The sequence below is a fragment of the Aquarana catesbeiana genome, linkage group LG04 (assembly GCF_042186555.1).
Source record: "Aquarana catesbeiana isolate 2022-GZ linkage group LG04, ASM4218655v1, whole genome shotgun sequence".
NCBI lineage: Eukaryota > Metazoa > Chordata > Amphibia > Anura > Ranidae > Aquarana > Aquarana catesbeiana.
The window spans coordinates 126,963,639-126,983,013 of record NC_133327.1 but is presented as its reverse complement, the minus strand read 5'-3'; the positions used below and the strand labels follow the sequence as shown (position 1 = coordinate 126,983,013).

Sequence of the window (19,375 nt, the reverse complement as noted above, 5' to 3'; positions counted from 1 at the left end):
TAAAAGTCAGCATCTACAAATACTGCAGCTGCTGACTTTTAATTGGACACTTACCTGTCCCTGGGTCCAGCGATGCGGGGGATCGAAGCCCCGCTCGTCCCCCCCCTCCGCTCGTTGGCGCCGGCATTTCAACTGTGGGCGCCAGGCTGTGGCTTCACAGCCTGGCACCCACTGCGCATGCGCGAGCGGCGCCGCACGCCGTGATTGGCCGCTCAATCACCTGGGACCTGTAATGGGTCCCAGATGATTGACAGGAGGGAGGGAGCAGAGCGGAGCCCTTCCTGTGCCTGGGGGGAAGTGATGTCACCAGCCCAGGCAGAGGAACAGGCAGGCTACGAGGGACCACCTAGCAACAGGCATTTAGAGGTAAGTGAAAAAAAAAAAATATCCAAATGTTTTTTTGGGGTTTTTTTTAGAATTTTTCCAGGTATTTTTGTTTTTTGGGTGGAACCCCACTTTAACAAAAGTATTTAACTCCATCTCTCAACGATCAGTGTTCCCGCCACAAACCTTAGAGGCACATATGACCCTCATCCCCAAACCAGACAAAGACCTGACTGTTTGTGCTAATTACCGACCTATTTCGCTAATAGGAGTAGATCTAAAGGTGTATGCGAAAATATTAGCTAATAGGTTGCAACCATTGTTACCCCGCTTAATACACCAGAAAAATGTCCCTCTACACATCTCCTTCCGCTAGGATTAGACTAAACGGTTCCCTATCTCCAAAATTTACTATACACAATGGAACGCGGCAGGGGTGCCCCTTGTCCCCCATTCTTAATGTGATTGTCATGGAACATCTAGCCATTGCCCTTAGAAACAATCCGGCTATTCATGGTGTTAGTATAGGCCCACTACACACTAAAATTGCCCTATTTGCTGATGACCTACTCATATTTGTAACCCAAGATTCCCTACCCTCCATTATGCAGGAGTTTCGGAGGTATGGAGAGGTTAGTAACTTTAAAGTTAATCTTAATAAGTCAGAAATCCTCAACATTTCACTCCCAGCAGCGGTTCTACAACAGCTCGTGACTTCCTTCCCTTTTAAGACAAGCTCCACATCTATCCTCTATCTAGGAATCCATATTCTAACAGTCGCATCTCAACTATTCTCCAGCAACTTTACCCCTTTACTTACTAGAACGCAAGCGGATCTGGCCACAAAAGCCTCTAAACAGCTCTCCTGGTTGGGTAGGGTGAATGTCTTGAAGATGGATGTTCTCCCTCGATTCCTATACCTTTTTCAGACCATTCCTATCCATATCCCCACCTCGTTCTTCAAAAGGCTCCATCAGATCTTCTCTAAATTCATATGGCAGGGACGTCGCCCCAGGATAAAACATGACACAATGATTCTCCCGAAGGTCAGGGGGGGTGCGGGGGTCCCAGATGCCTCTACATACCATAAGGCAGCAGTATTCATGCGTATAGTGGATTGGTTCCACCACTCTTCCTCCAAACTTTGGGTTCAATTAGAGAAATATCTTAATAAGGTTGATCTTTGCACCCTGCCATGGACTCCTACGGCTCGGCGTGGGGACAGTAGGGGTGCAACGGATCAAAAATCTCACGGATCGGATCGATCCTCGGATCAGAGTCACGGATCGGATAATTTTCGGATCAGCAAAAAAATAAAAAAATAAAAAATAAACCACACAAATCTTGTTACACCCACCAGAGTTTTAGATTTAAAAGCTATTTTCAACACAAAACCGAGCTTATATGCATAAATACAGTATTTGTGCATATAAGCTCAGTTTTGTGTTGAAAATGGCTTTTAAATCTAAAACTCCGGTGGGTGTAACAAGATGTCCGCTTGCCCCCTTCTCACTATCATTATTGTACTGTGCAGGAGTGTGGGGTGTAGCAAGATGGCGGCGACGAAATGTCACTTCCTGTCGAGACAGCGGCCGCTTCCGGGTGTACTAAGATGGCCGCCGGCTCCGGAGCTAGGCCGAAGCCGCGGCCTTTCCTATGGCTGAGGCCGAAAATTGCTCCGCGGATCGCGGGTGTGCCGATCCGCGGAGGGTGATCCGTACGGATCACGGATCGGCAACGATCCGTTGCACCCCTAGGGGACAGCATACTTTCTACTGCTCTTACTCGTCAAACTCTCCAGATTTGGGACCGCATGATCTCATCGAGTAAATTGTCTAAACTCCAGGGCCCAATGACCCCTCTCTTTGGGACTCCGGCCTTCCCCCCAGCAGCAAATAAGTTGAGATTTGGACCCTGGAGTAGGGATAGCCATAGACGGTTAGCACAGGTCTTACGCGCTGACCCGTCTTTGAGAACGGACATACCCTCTCGGATGGACTTAGGACCCTCAACAATGTGGTTACAAAGGGGTCAAATAATGTCATACATACGTACTTTCTCCTCCATCTCAGAGATCCTGGACGACCCATCAGACTTTGATGAGCTGCTTTTACAACCGGACCCGCCAACACATGTAGTATCACTGTTATATTCCCTACTACTGAACCTATACGCCCCTGACCTTCGAACATATACACAGAAATGGGAAATGGAGCTGCAGCACTCCATCTTTCCCACTGATTGGCAAAAAAGCTTTATCCTAACGCATAGGATTTCCCTGGCAACTAAGAACCAAGAAAAAGGGTTTAAATTATTAACAAGGTGGTACAGATGCCCAGTGGCTATTAAACGGTTTAACCCCTCTTTGACGGACATATGTTGGAGATGCCTGTCCTCTAGCGGGACAATGCTTCACATCTGGTGGGCTTGCCCTCCAATCTGGAAACTATGACAAAAGGTCTTTGATCTTTACAGCAGGCTGATGGCGACATCAATCAAGCCCACACCAGAGATAGCCCTACTATCTATGCTCCCGGGCCCCCTCAAGTCAATTAAAAAAGATGTACTGCGCCACTTTCTGGCAGCAGTTAGGACAGTGATCCCCCGACATTGGAAAATGACAGATGTGCCTTCCTTGGGAGAATGGGCTGTTGAAGTGGACCAGATAAGAGATCTGGAGCGTCTGTTGGCACAGGAAGTGGGGAAGGAGGAACAGTTTTCCACCACCTGGGCCTCGTGGTAAATGTTTCGCTATTCTGATGAATTCTCCTTATGGGTCAGAGATATCCCACCCTTACCCGCGGACTAGCCATGCTGGAGTGCCTAGTACCTCCGGTACCATCCCTTACTTCTACTCACGATCTTATTTCTGACTTTTTCTGTTTCCTCTTCGCTAAGTACTGAACCAATCACTCACACATATAATTAAAGATCATATCCTCGGAATAGTTAAATGATTTGATTATCTATAATAGGTGAATACAGGATCCCTACAGCATTCTAATTCGTTGAGAGGGAGCCCTCAGATAACACCAACCCGCGAAACCACAAGGTTCAATATATGATGGCTCCCACTCGCATGTTATTCTTCTCCTATATCAAAGATTTCAATATACAATATGATATACCAGTAATTCACCTAAAGATGCATATTAAAATGATCACTCCTGTATATACATGGTTAAGGTACACCTCGCTAATCTATGTATACTATCTGTGATGTTATACTGTAAAGAACTGTATTTTTCTGTTATATTCTTTGTGTTCTTACTTTTGAAATAAACTAAGATTGAAAAGACATCCAAAAGTTCTCAGCTAGTACCTCTTCCTGGGGGAGAGAGTTCCACATTTTAACTACCCTAACAGTAAAGACCCCTTCCCGCAATTTAAGGTTAAACTGCCTTTTTTCTAACCTTTAACCACTTGACGACCGCCTCACGCCGATGTACGTCGGCAAGGTGGCACGGACAGGCAAAATCACGTACATATACGTGATTTGCCTTCCGCGGGTGGGGGGTCCGATCGGACCCCCCCCGGTGCCCGAGGCGGTCGTCTTTTGTCCCACGGCGATCGGAGGTGAGGGGGAGGCCATCCGTTCGTGGCCCCCCCCTCGCGATCGCCGCCGGCCAATCGAATCATTCCTTTGCTGCTGTATGCTAAACAGCAGCAAAGGAAATGATGTCATCTCTCCTCGGCTCGGTAATTTCCGTTCCGGCCCGAGGAGAGAAGACAGGTATGTGAGTGCACAACACTACACACACACACAGTAGAACATGCCAGGCACACAAAACACCCCGATCCCCCCCCCAATCGCCCCCGATCCCCCCCCAATCACCCCCCCCCCCCCCCCGTCACAAACTGACACCAGCAGTTTTTTTTTTTTTTTCTGATTACTGCATTGGTGTCAGTTTGTGACAGTTACAGTGTTGGGACAGTTAGTATAAGCCCCCTGTAGGTCTAGGATACCCCCCTAACCCCCCCTAATAAAGTTTTAACCCCTTGATCACCCCCTGTCACCAGTGTCGCGGCTCGGTTCACACTGGGGCGACTTGGGATCCGACTTGTACGTCCTCAAGTCGCCCCAAGTCGCTCCAGAAATAGTTTCAATGGGAGTTAACGCTAGCGTCTTAATAGACACTACTGAAGTCGCTCCGACTTCAGAGCGTACTCCCTGTACTACTTTGATCCGACTTTGATCCGACTTCAGCCTATTGACTATCATTGAAGTCGGATCGCCGTCTCGCATGATCCGACTTCGGCATGCGACTTGTGCTCAAATGATCTTGAGGGGAACTCCGCGCCAAATTTTAAATAAAAATCCGGCATGGGTTCCCCCTCCAGGGGCATACCAGGCCCTTGGGTCTGGTATGGACCTTGAGGAGAACCCCCTACGCCGAAAAAAACGGCGTGGGGGGTCCCCCCCAATCCATACCAGACCCTTATCCGAGCACGCAGCCCGGCCGGACAGGAATGGGGGTGGGGACGAGCGAGCGCCCCCCCCCCCTCCTGAACCGTACCAGGCCACATGCCCTCAACATGGGGGGTTTGGTGCCTTGGGGGAGGGGGGCGGGCTGCGGCCCCCCCCCACCCCAAAGCACCTTGTCCCCATGTTGATGAGGACAAGGGCCTCTTCCCGACAACCCTGGCCGTTGGTTGTCGGGGTCTGCGGGCGGGGGGCTTATCGGAATCTGGGAGCCCCCTTTAATAAGGGGGCCCCCAGATCCCGGCCCCCCACCCTATGTGAATAGGTATGGGGTACATGGTACCCCTACCCATTCACCTAGGGAAAAAAGCGTCAATAAAAAACACAGTACACAGGTATTTAAAATAATTTATTAGGCAGCTCCGGGATCTTCTTCCGACTCCGGGGGTCTCTCCGGCGTCTTCTCCCGGTGTCCGCATCTTCTGCCGGCTCCACCGCTATCTTCTGGCGCTCTTTTGCCAGCGGTGGTCCGGACCTCTGGATCATCTTCTTCCCTCTTCTCTTCCAGAGATGTTGACACGACGCTCTCCCCAGCCAGAATGGTTTCTGTGCGCTCTGCAAGGGACTTATATAGGCGGTGACCCCGCCCCCTTATGCCGTCACAGTCCCTGGGCATGCTGGGTCTGTGACGTTTTAGGAGGCGTGGTCACCGGGTGATGACCACGCCCCCTTATGACGGCACAGCCCCAGCATGCCCTGGGACAGTGACCTCATAAGGGGGCGGGGTCACTGCCTATATAAGTCCGTTGCGGAGCGTTCAGAGACCATTCCAGCTGGAGAGAGCGTCGTGTCAACATCTCTGGAAGAAAAGAAGAAGGCAGAAGTCCGGACCACCGCTAGCAATTGAGCTGCAGAAGATAGCGGAGGAGCCGGCAGAAGATGCGGACACCGGGAGGAGACGGCGGAGAGACCCCCGAAGTCGGAAGAGGACCCCCGAAGTCGGAAGAAGATCCCGGAGCTGCCTAATAAATTATTTTAAAAAACCTGTGTACTGTTTGTTTTATTGACGCTTTTTTCCCCTAGGTGAATGGGTAGGGGTACCATGTACCCCATACTCATTCACATAGGGTGGGGGGGCCGGGATCTGGGGGCCCCCTTATTAAAGGGGGCTCCCAGATTCCGATAAGCCCCCCGCCCGCAGACCCCGACAACCAACGGCCAGGGTTGTCGGGAAGAGGCCCTTGTCCTCATCAACATGGGGACAAGGTGCTTTGGGGTGGGGGGGCCGCAGCGCGCCCCCCTCCCCCAAGGCACCAACCCCCCCATGTTGAGGGCATGTGGCCTGGTACGGTTCAGGAGGGGGGGGGCGCTCGCTCGTCCCCACCCCCATTCCTGTCCGGCCGGGCTGCGTGCTCGGATAAGGGTCTGGTATGGATTGGGGGGACCCCCCACGCCGTCCTTTCGGCGTAGGGGGGTTCCCCTCAAGATCCATACCGGACCCAAGGGCCTGGTATGCCCGTGGGGGGGGGGACCCATGCCGGATTTTTATTTAAAATTTGGCGCGGAGTTCCCCCTAAAGATTCATACCAAACACAGTGGCGGGGATCCAAGTCGGATCCCCGTTCATTGAAAGTCGGATCCACAAGTCGTGTTGAAGTCGGGTTGAAGTCGCGTTGCAAAGTCGCGTTGAAGTCGTGTTGCCCCTGTGTGAATCGAGCCTAAGCGATCATTTTTCTGATCGCTGTATTAGTGTCGCTGGTGACGTTAGTTAGGGACGTAAATATTGAGGTTCGCCGTCAGCGTTTTATAGCGACAGGGACCCCCATATACTACCGAATAAATGTTTTAACCCCTTGATGGCCCCCTAGTTAACCCTTTCACCACTGATCACCGTATAACTGTTACGGGTGACGCTGATTAGTTTGTTTATTTTTTATAGTGTCAGGGCACCCGCCGTTTATTACCGAATAAAGGTTTAGCCCCCTGCTCGCCCGGCGGTGATATGCATCGCCCCAGGCAGCGTCAGATTAGCGCCAGTACCGCTAACACCCACGCATGCAGCATACGCCTCCCTTAGTGGTATAGTATCTGATCGGATCAATATCTGATCCGATCAGATCTATACTAGCGTCCCCAGCAGTTTAGGGTTCCCAAAAACGCAGTGTTAGCGGGATCAGCCCAGATACCTGCTAGCACCTGCGTTTTGCCCCTCCGCCCAGCCCACCCAAGTGCAGTATCGATCGATCACTGTCACTTACAAAACACTACACTAGTACACCCCGGTCGTAGTCAAACCAGCACTGCAGTAACACTTGGTGACGTGGCGAGTCCCATAAGTGCAGTTCAAGCTGGTGAGGTGGCAAGCACTAGTAGTGTCCCGCTGCCACCAAGAAGACAAACACAGGCCCGTCGTGTCCATAATGCCCTTCCTGCTGCATTCGCCAATCCTAATTGGGAACCCACCGCTTCTGCAGCACCCGTACTTTCCCCATTCACATCCCCAACCAAATGCAGTCGGCTGCATGAGAGGCATTTTCTTTATGTCCTCCCGAGTACCCCTACCCAACGAACCCCCCCAAAATAGATGTTGTGTCTGCAGCAAGCGCGGATATAGGTGTGACACCCGCTATTATTGTCCCTCCTGTCCTGACAATCCTGGTCTTTGCATTGGTGAATGTTTTGAACGCTACCATTCATTAGTTGAGTATTAGCGTAGGGTACAGCATTGCACAGACTAGGCACACTTTCACAGGGTCTCCCAAGATGCCATCACATTTTGAGAGACCCGAACCTGGAACCGGTTACCGTTATAAAAGTTAGTTACAAAAAAAGTGTAAAAAAAAAAAAATATATATAAAATAAAAAAAAATAGTTGTCGTTTCATTGTTCTCTCTCTCTCTATTCTCTCTCTCTATTGTTCTGCTCTTTTTTACTGTATTCTATTCTGCAATGTTTTATTGTTATTATGTTTTATCATGTTTGCTTTTCAGGTATGCAATTTTTTATACTTTACCGTTTACTGTGCTTTATTGTTAACCATTTTTTTGTCTTCAGGTACGCCATTCACGACTTTGAATGGTTATACCAGAATGATGCCTGCAGGTTTAGGTATCATCTTGGTATCATTCTTTTCAGCCAGCGGTTGGCTTTCATGTAAAAGCAATCCTAGCAGCTAATTAGCCTCTAGACTGCTTTTACAAGCCGTGGGAGGGAATGCCCCCCCCCCACCGTCTTCCGTGTTTTTCTCTGGCTCTCCTGTCTCAACAGGGAACCTGAGAATGCAGCCGGTGATTCAGCCAGCTGACCATAGAGCTGATCAGAGACCAGAGTGGCTCCAAACATCTCTATGGCCTAAGAAACCGGAAGCTATGAGCATTTTATGACTTAGATTTCGCCGGATGTAAATAGCGCCATTGGGAAATTGGGGAAGCATTTTATCACACCGATCTTGGTGTTGTCAGATGCTTTGAGGGCAGAGGAGAGATCTAGGGTCTAATAGACCCCAATTTTTTCAAAAAAGAGTACCTGTCACTACCTATTGCTATCATAGGGGATATTTACATTCCCCGAGATAACAATAAAAATGATTAAAAAAAAATAAATGAAAGGAACAGTTTAAAAATAGGATAAAAAAGCAAAAAAATAATAAAGAAAAAAAAAAAAAAAAAAAGCACCCCTGTCGCCCCCTGCTCTCGCGCTAAGGCGAACGCAATTGCACCATGCATGTGAGGTATCGCCGCGAAGGTAAGATCAAGGGCAGTAATTTTTGCAGTAGGCCTCCTCTGTAAATCTAAAGTGGTAACCTGTAAAGGCTTTTAAAGGCTTTTAAAAATGTATTTATTTTGTTGCCACTGCACGTTTGTGCGCAATTTTAAAGCATGTCATGTTTGGTATCCATGTACTCGGCCTAAGATCATCTTTTTTGTTTCATCAAACATTTGGGCAATATAGTGTGTTTTAGTGCATTAAAATTTAAAAAAGTGTGTTTTTTCCCCAAAAAATGCGTTTGAAAAATCGCTGCGCAAATACAGTGTGAAAAAAAAAATGAAACACCCACCATTTTAATCTGTAGGGCATTTGCTTTAAAAAAATATATAATGTTTGGGGGTTCAAAGTAATTTTTTTGCAAAAAAAAATTACTTTTTTCATGTAAACAATGAGTGTCAGAAAGGGCTTTGTCTTCAAGTGGTTAGAAGAGTGGGTTATGTGTGACATAAGCTTCTAAATGTTGTGCATAAAATGGCAGGACAGTTCAAAACCCCCCCAAATGACCCCATTTTGGAAAGTAGACACCCCAAGCTATTTGCTGAGAGGCATGTCGAGTCCATGGAATATTTTATATTGCGACACAAGTTGCGGGAAAGAGACAAATTTTTTATTTTTTTTTTGCACAAAGTTGTCACTAAATGATATATTGCTCAAACATGCCATGGGATTATGTGAAATTACACCCCAAAATACATTCTGCTGCTTCTCCTGAGTACGGGGATACCACATGTGTGAGACTTTTTGGGAGCCTAGCCGCGTATGGGGCCCCGAAAACCAAGCACCGCCTTCAGGATTTCTAAGGGTGAAAATTTTTGATTTCACTCTTCACTGCCTATCACAGTTTCGGAGGCCATGGAATGCCCAGGTGGCACAAAACCCCCCCAAATGACCCTATTTTGGAAAGTAGACACCCAAAGCTATTTGCTGAGAGGTATAGTGAGTATTTTGCAGACCTCACTTTTTGTCACAAAGTTTTGAAAATTGAAAAAAGAAAAAAAAAATGTTTTTTCTTGTCTTTCTTCATTTTCAAAAACAAATGAGAGCTGCAAAATACTCACCATGCCTCTCAGCAAATAGCTTGGGGTGTCTACTTTCCAAAATGGGGTCATTTGGGGGCGTTTTGTGCCACCTGGGCATTCCATGGCCTCCGAAACTGTGATAGGCAGTGAAGAGTGAAATCAAAAATTTTCACCCTTAGAAATCCTGAAGGCGGTGCTTGATTTTCGGGGCCCCGTACGCGGCTAGGCTCCCAAAAAGTCCCACACATGTGGTATCCCCATACTCAGGAGAAGCAGCTAAATGTATTTTGGGGTGCAATTCCACATATGCCCATGGCCTGTGTGAGCAATATATCATTTAGTGACAACTTTGTGCAAAAAAAAAAAAAAAGTGTCACTTTCCCGCAACTTGTGTCAAAATATAAAATATTCCATGGACTCAATATGCCTCTCAGCAAATAGCTTGGGGTGTCTACTTTCCAAAATGGGGTTATTTGGGGGGGGGGTTTGTGCCACCTGGGCATTCCATGGCCTCCGAAACTGTGATAGGCAGTGAAGAGTGAAATCAAAAATTTACACCCTTAGAAATCCTGAAGGCGGTGATTGGTTTTCGGGGCCCCGTACGCGGCTAAGCTCCCAAAAAGTCCCACACATGTGGTATCCCCATACTCAGGAGAAGCAGCTGAATGTATTTTGGGGTGCAATTCCACATAGGCCCATGGCCTGTGTGAGCAATATATCATTTAGTGACAACTTTTTGTAAATATTTTTTTTTTTTTGTCATTATTCAATCACTTGGGACAAAAAAATAAATATTCAATGGGTTCAACATGCCTCTCAGCAATTTCCTTGGGGTGTCTGCTTTCCAAAATGGGGTCATTTGGGGGGGTTTTGTACTGCCCTGCCATTTTAGCACCTCAAGAAATGACATAGGCAGTCATAAACTAAAAGCTGTGTAAATTACTGAAAATGTACCCTAGTTTGTAGACGCTATAACTTTTGCGCAAACCAATAAATATACGCTTATTGACATTTTTTTTACCAAAGACATGTGGCCGAATACATTTTGGCCTAAATGTATGACTAAAATTTAGTTTATTGGATTTTTTTTATAACAAAAAGTAGAAAATATCATTTTTTTTCAAAATTTTTGGTCTTTTTCCGTTTATAGCGCAAAAAATAAAAACTGCAGAGGTGATCAAATACCATCAAAAGAAAGCTCTATTTGTGGGAAGAAAAGGACGCAAATTTCGTTTGGGTACAGCATTGCATGACCGCGCAATTAGCAGTTAAAGCGACGCAGTGCCAAATTGGAAAAAGACCTCTGGTCCTTAGGCAGCATAATGGTCCGGGGCTCAAGTGGTTAATATATTTGTATATTGTAATCATATTCACCCTTAAGAGATTCTTCTCCACACTGTATAATGGTAATCTATGTAATCAATCCTTCTAGCTGAGGGTCCTCCAACCTTCTTATTGATTGTGTTTCCCTTCGATAAACTCTTTCTAAATCAGCAACTTTTGTCCTGAGGATTGGTTACCAAAACTGAACTGCATATTTAAGATGAGGTCAGATCAGTGTTTTGTAAAGGGGTAGAATTAAAGATTTATCTCTGGAATGTATACTCTTTTTAAAATCAATTATTGTTATTTTCTAGTTTTCATCCCCCTGGGGTGTTTAAATCAATTCCCCGTAGTCAACTAAAACGAGTAACTAGAATCACGAGTGAAACAGATACCTGTAACATTAGATTAAATGAGATGGAAGACAGATTGCAAGAGCGAGGATATCCAGCAGACTTAGTTCATTCTGAACGTGTTAATATACATAATGATATTCCACCTATCAAAAACTTAGGTCGCAGAATGCCGTTACTTCCCAATTTCATCCTTTCTCACATAAGATCAATAATATTATTAGGAAACATTGGTCTATGTTACAAAGTGCTTATCCTTCGGTTCCTGAATTTAATTATCCCCCATTGCCATCATACCGACGAGGTAGGACGATTTGTAACAAATTAGAGAAGTCTCATCAATATGTAATGATAAGCCCTTGGGTAACCTTTTTAGGTCCAAAGAATACAGGTTTTCGTTTCCATGTTTGAGCTGTACTCAATGCTCAAGCATGATAAAAGGAAAATGTTTCCCCCACCCGCTTAAAGGCTATGACATTCCGATCAGAGATCACTATACTTGCCAATCGTCCTATGTGGTATACATTATCAAATGTCCCTGTGATATCCTTTATATGGGGGAGACCACTCAAAAGGTTAAAGACCGCATAGCCGGTCATAAATACTCTATTAGGGATAAACTTGTCAAGCTACCTTTAGCTAGACATTTTGTAGAGCAGGGACACACTGTGTCACAACTGAGATTCATGGTGATAGACGGCATCACTATCAATAGACGTGGAGGTGACAGGGAAATGGCTCTAAGAAAGAGAGAAGTCAGCTGGATCCATCGACTGGATACACTCCAGCCGAAGGGGTTAAACTCCGATTTTGACCTATATTTATTCCTGTGAATATTGCTGAGTTAGATGCTGAATCAGCCCTGGATAGGTTATTACATTTATTCATTTATACATTTTATTGTTTGATCGTTGGTGTGATGTTCGTTGTGCGTGCAATCCTATGCAGATTGTGTGTATGGGGTTGGACAGGCATGCCAACACGCGCTGAGGGTTTCACAATGTTGGCTGGCTTTGACACATATATATTGTGTTGATTAAATGGTACCATTATTGTTACATTGTCATATTGTTATATTATTACATTGTCATACAGTTTTTGAAGGAACCCGGCAGATAGGTTGTTCCAAACATCTTGGAGAACTAACCACAGATCTTCTGTGGATATAGGTTGCCTCAAATCCTTCTGTCTCATTATGTAATCCCATACAGACTCCATGATGTTGAGATCAGGGCTCTGTGGGTGCCAAACCATCACTTCCAGGACTCCTTGTTCTTCTTTACACTGCATATAGTTCTTAATCACATGTATGTTTGACTGTATGTTTGGGGTCATTGTCCTGCTGCCGAATAAACTTGAGGCCAGTTACATGCCTCTCTGACGGTATAGCATAATGGATAAGTATCTGCCTGTATTTCTCAGTATTGAGAACACCATTGATCCTGACCAATTCTCCAACTCCATTTGCAGAAATGCAGCCCCAGACTTGCAAGGAACCTCTCCCATGCTTCACTGTTACCTGCAGACACTCATTATTGTACCGCTCTCCTGCCCTTTGGCGAGCAAACTGCCTCCTGATACAGCCAAATATTTCATATATATATATATATATATATATATATATATATATATATATATATATATATATATATATGTGTGTGTGTTTTCATGCATATTTGAGTCACTTAGCCTTTTCTCCACATCAGAGGTATGGCTTTTTGGCAATTCTTCCATGAAGACCACTGTTGACAGTAGATGTTAGTACCTGGGTCAAACTGGTTTCCATCAGTTCAGTGGTAATGGCACTGCTGGACATCTTCCGATGTCAAGGGGAAGTAAACATGATGTGTCTTTTCCACTGTGCCTATGGTCCTCAACGTTGCCCGTTTCTTTGTGCTTCTTCAAAAGAGCTTGAAAAGCACATCTTGAGAACCTAGTCTGCTTTGATTTTTCACCTGTTCTGCTCTTCATTTCCAAATCCCAAAAGAACAACTATATGAGCACCAATGCAAGGCCACTCCTCACCTGGCATGGGCATCAGCTCATCTGTTCTATATCACAAAAAAAATCTAAGTTTTGAAGTTTTGCACCTCTTGCTGGGAGGTCCACTAATCACATACTGATTGGAAACGTTGGACCATCTACTCCCTTTGCTATATTTATCCAGTTTAAAATAAACATGTCTACCATGTGCTAACACACTATACTTGCACCAGAAATTCAAGAGTCAAATATTGCATGTCACACCAGCACTGAACAGTTAAATATTCTGCTCACAGCGCCATTAAGGGGTTAAAATGTATTACTTCCAGTTTCTGATATTTACCCTTTCAGAAATGTAGATGTGGTGCAATAATTCTAAAAACTCAAAAATATAATAATAAAAATAATTTACTTAGCTTGGTATAAAGATTATACAGTATTACAGATGATAAAATAGATACCGTACATAATTTAAGTCCTGGGGAGCCTGTAATTTAATTCAAAGAAGAAAAAAGTTTAACCCTTCGCTTACCCAACAGGACAGCAGCTCACACAACAAACAAGGATTTTGTCAAAATTTAAGTGCATAGACAAGTGTAGCGTTATAGATTTTAAGAAGCTTATTGATGTAACTTATATAAATTTATGAAAATGAAAAAAACGTCTGTGTCAACCTATAATAAATTCAAAGTGTGACAAATTAACAAGAAAAGTCTCTGATGTTCCTCAGGTGTTTCTTAGACTGCAAAAGACTGCTGTTAGTCCAAAAGGTATATAATTCCTTATTCACCACGTGGATAACGCATGCAAAGATGTATATGTGATGGACCCTCCACATAGAGAAAAGTGAAGGCTTACCAGAAGGATTGAACTCATAGGAACGTACGTTCAATGAGTCAATCTAGCTTGTATCACCAACAGGCAATCAAAAAGAAGGACCTCCCAATTGGATGGCGACAAAAACTCCAAACATATCCAGGCTCCTGACGGAACTATCTTTGAAATGAATGGCACACCTTCCCATAGATCATCTCAGAGGGATAGCCCATATGTGCTTCTGCCTGCCATAAATTTTACTTGAAGCGCTTTTTTACTACTGAAATGTAAGTTGTTTACTTATTTTAATAAATTTGTTTTACAAAACGGTATTATGCTATGTGGCCCCCCTTCTTTATTTTCATATGGGCTATCCCTCTGAGATGATCTATGGGAAGGTGTGCCATCCATTTCAAAGATAGTTCCGTCAGGAGCCTGGATATGTTTGGAGTTTTTGTCGCCATCCAATTGGGAGGTCCTTCTTTTTGATTGCCTGTTGGTGATACAAGCTAGATTGACTAATTGAACGTACGTTTCTATGAGTTCAATCCTTCTGGTAAGCCTTCACTTTTCTCTATGTGGAGGGTCCATCACATATACATCTTTGCATGCGTTATCCACGTGGTGAATAAGGAATTATATACCTTTTGGACTAACAGCAGTCTTTTGCAGTCTAAGAAACACCTGAGGAACATCAGAGACTTTTCTTGTTAATTTGTCACACTTTGAATTTATTATAGGTTGACACAGACGGTTTTTTCATTTTCATAAATTTATATAAGTTACACCAATAAGCTTCTTAAAATCTATAGCGCTACACTTGTCTATGCACTGTAATTTAATTCAAAATTCCTGGAAGCGATAGTCCTCTTATCTTAGACACTTTGTCCCACGAATATAGGAGTATATAGGAAACTGTAAGGTATTCGCAAGCAGGTAAACATAGCCCTTGCACAGGTGTACTCATAATTACACCCGTGTAAATGAGGCCTAAGCCATTTGCACCAGGTGGTTTGTTCACATTGGGGTTGATTTACTAAAGGCAAACAGACTGTGCATTTTGCATAGTGTAGTTGCTTTTTGCAAGTGCAGTTGCTCCAGAGCCTAGTAAATGAGGTAAGGCTTCACCCCGAAAAGAGTACCCAATCACGTCCAAGGAAAATTAAAAAAAAAAAGAAAATGCATTTTTGCTTGCATGATTGGATGATGGAAGTCAACAAAATTTCTGTTCATTTACTAAGCTCTGAAGCAACTGCACTTGCAGACTGCAACTGCAGTTTGCAAAGTGCACAGTCTTTTTCCTTTTAGTAAATCAACCCCATTGAGTTCCTTTAGCATTTTTCGTACCTGGTTTTATGTCAGTCACAAAGGTACCATTGTTAAAACGTCATTATTATTACTGTTAAGTCTATTTAACCTTCTATTTAACCTTCTACAGAAGAGAAAAAAAATTAATACATCTGCCCTTTCCCTGTGATTTGTGACCAGCTTCCCATGTTTATTTGTTATGGGGCCTATCTGTTCTTTCATAACCTTTTAACTATTGGTATGTTTAAAGAAAAAAAAAATTAGATCTGTTTCACATGGAGTAGCAATGTGTTTTTTGTATTAGTCATCTTAATTGTTCCCGTTCCTTTCTTGTTGTATCCCTTGTAAATATGGAATGCCAAGGGTGTCACTTCTACTTTGTCTGCTGCAATGAATCCTGTATTTTTTTTCCCATCAGCCCTTTAAAGTACAGCATAATCTTTAAAAAAATATTGTCTATATGATTACCCCAGCTGCCTTAAGTAGTATGCCAATGATCTCAGACCTCAGATGCAATGTGGTTCCCCTCTACACTGCATACAAAAAAAAAAAAAAAATTTAATTCTGAATGACTAAATATAAATATATTTATGCAAAAAAAGACAACACTAAATGATATTGATGATTGCATTTTTTTTAAATATGATTATTAACCCTGTATCTGCAGATGAACATTCAGAGGTGTATGAGCTTCTGTGTCCAGACAATACTAGGAAGCCCCTTAACAAATACAAGGAGTGTAACCTAGGAACAGTTCCAGCAGGTACAGTGGTGACCAGAAAAATCAGTGACAAGACTGAGGACATCAATAACTTTCTCATGGAGGCTCAGGTAAAAATGTGGTTCTTATATTGATATACTAATGTAAGCACTCAGTAGCAATGGAATTGTAATCTACAAGTTTATGTATGCAAATGTTCAAATTATTGGCACAGAATCTCGTTCGTCAATATAATGTAGTAGAAAAAACTTCTACTAGGTTGCAGCTCTCTCCAGCCTGGGTAATCCTCTGAATTACTATAAATGAAACAGAGAGCACACTACCATAATGTAGGATCTCAAAAAATATTTAGTTGGTCAAAAAAAAAAAATATTGTACTCACAGAAGTAATAAAAAGACATACTTCTCTCATTTCCTTAAGAAACATATAATCGACGAACGACTGAACTCATCAATCCATTAGTGCTTGGTAATCGAATGAAGCCCTATTGTACATATGTCATTTAGCCCATGTGAAAAACACTTTGCCAACAAAACACTGCACTAAGTGCAAATTAAATACAAAAAGTGTATACATTTCTAATAATGTGAAATCCCCAGTGTAAACAAAACAATTCATAAAAGACAAAAGTCCATAAGTCAGCCCAAAGGTGGCCATAAAAATGTAGATTTTTTCCTGTGCATATCCACTTTTGTGCTCCATCAACAAAAAAACATGCCAACTGCTTACCAGATGGTTAGACCCCACGTTATAAAAGGTCTAGATGTGCTTTCAAAGTAGAAAGGAAAACTCTGGAATGGTCAGCAAGGGTTAATAAGCCACAGTGATCTCAACCAAGGTAATTGCACCAATTTAAGCAAGAAAAAACAAGTAAAAGAACTCCATGGTATATAGTATATGTAAATCTGCTGTTTATTGTGAAAAAGAAAGGTACTCACATTAGATTTATCAGCCACTTGATGACATCTTCTATGAAGAAATGCGCCGGATGGACCATAGTGCTGACATTATCACGCCCAGACTCTGTATATACTTATATTAATCTGTGCCCCATGTGAGGGCTGTGGATACCTGCATGGGGATGCACAGGTTTTTCTGGGTACATTCTGGGCTGTGCACACTTACCAATGTCCCATTGGGAGCAGCGGCCGTGTCCATGCAGCCTTTGCATTCCAATTGACAGCAATGGGACCTCCTACATGGGAATGCATGGAACACCTGTGCCATCCCCATGTGGGTAAACACAGCCCTCACATGAGGTACGGATTGATATGCCCCATGTGAACGAGGCCTTGGTTATAGCAGCTCTGCTGGATTATTCTAGCAGTGGTTAAAATGTCCAAGTGAATTACGTGTAATATTATTTTGGTAAAATTGCTCGAACCCATGTTACCAAGAATAATGACACAATTGTTATATCTTCTTCATACATATTTCTGAATGAACTTAAATTTTTTTCCCTTTGTTGATTATAGAAAAGGCAATGCAAATTGTTCAGTTCTGCACATGGGAAAGATTTGATGTTTGATGATTCTACCTTACAATTAGCTCTTCTCTCATCTGAAGTGGATGCGTTCCTCTATCTCGGAGTAAAATTGTTCCATGCCATGAAAGCACTGACTGGAGGTATGTGGTGCAAATCATGTGCTTTGGCATGTCTGATGATGTTTTTGTTCTAGTCTTGGTTTTGATTCCCACTTATAGACTATCCAGGCACTTTTAGATTCCATTCCTAAGGCCAGGTTAACAGCCAATCCAGCCAGAAAATAACCCCTGCAGAGAGGAACTATTCAATAATGGAAAGGAGTATCTGGTGAATAGGGATGAGCTTCGTGTTCGAGTCGAACCCATGTTCGACTCGAACATCGGCTGTTCGATCGTTCGCCGAATTGCGAACGTTATGGGCCGTTCGCGCTAAATTCGTGTGGCGCGTCACGGCCCATAATTCACTGCGGCATCGCAGTGCATTGCTGGCTGATGATTGGCCAAGCATGCACTATGACCCGCATGCTTGGCCAATCACAGCGCTGTCAGTAGAGAGAGCTGTAATTGGCCAAAGCCAGGGTGGCTTTGGCCAATTACGGCTCAGGGCATTTAGTACACACCCCACACTATATAAGGCCGCCTGCACGGCGGCCCTGTGTAGTGTGTGTTCCGGTGTGCTGAGAGATAGAGAGAGAGAGAGACAGTGTCATTTGATTTGAGTTAGATAGATTAGGCAGAACAGTCAGTCAGTTAGCTGCACTTACAGTGTATTGTGTATATATATGCATCCCAGGTGTTGCATATATATATATACACTGTATTCAGTTTAGCTAGATCCGTTCCTGTTATCTTCTATCTAGACTATTTACATTTAATGCAGTGCGTCCTGCTCACAGTGTTCAGCTAGATCCGTTCCTGTTATCTTCTAGACTATTTACATTTAGTGCAGTGCGTCCTGCTCACAGTGTTCAGCTAGATCCGTTCCTGCTATTTACATTTAGTGCAGTGCGTCCTGCTCACAGTGTTCAGCTAGATCCGTTCCTGTTAAATTCCTACTGACCGGCAGGCTTGTCTGGTTACAGTATATAAAGCTACCTGAAGAAAATTACAGGTGTTCTATTTGATCCTATTAGTACCACGGTCAGGCAGCTAGACTATTTACATTTAGTACAGTGCGTCCTGCTCACAGTGTTCAGCTAGATCCGTTCCTGTTATCTTCCTACTGACAGGCAGGCTTGTCTGGTTACAGTATATAAAGCTACCTGAAGAAAATTACAGGTGTTCTATTTGATCCTATTAGTACCACGGTCAGGCAGCTAGACTATTTACATTTAGTACAGTGCGTCCTGCTCACAGTGTACAGCTAGATCCGTTCCTGTTATCTTCCTACTGACAGGCAGGCTTGTCTGGTTACAGTATATAAAGCTACCTGAAGAAAATTACAGGTGTTCTATTTGATCCTATTAGTACCACGGTCAGGCAGCTAGACTATTTACATTTAGTACAGTGCGTCCTGCTCACAGTGTACAGCTAGATCCGTTCCTGTTATCTTCCTACTGACAGGCAGGCTTGTCTGGTTACAGTATATAAAGCTACCTGAAGAAAATTACAGGTGTTCTATTTGATCCTATTAGTACCACGGTCAGGCAGCTAGACTATTTACATTTAGTACAGTGCGTCCTGCTCACAGTGTTCAGCTAGATCCGTTCCTGTTATCTTCCTACTGACAGGCAGGCTTGTCTGGTTACAGTATATAAAGCTACTTGAAGAAAATTACAGGTGTTCTATCCCAGCTTAGTGCAGCTACAGGCCATTAGTATGTCTGGAAGGCCAAGAAGGAGAGGCAGACAG

General features: G+C 43.8%; 1 protein-coding gene across 2 annotated transcripts in view; it reads left to right on the top strand.

Annotated features, from left to right (window-relative positions):
- LOC141139450 (saxiphilin) overlaps window positions 1–19,375 on the top strand; it is a 119,218-nt gene that overhangs the window by 76,198 nt on the left and 23,645 nt on the right. For both annotated transcript variants that reach the window (XM_073625544.1, XM_073625543.1), the window contains 2 exons: window positions 15,985–16,148; window positions 17,515–17,665. In XM_073625544.1, the coding sequence (XP_073481645.1) occupies window positions 15,985–16,148; window positions 17,515–17,665 (315 nt within the window). The remainder of the gene's footprint in view (window positions 1–15,984; window positions 16,149–17,514; window positions 17,666–19,375) is intronic.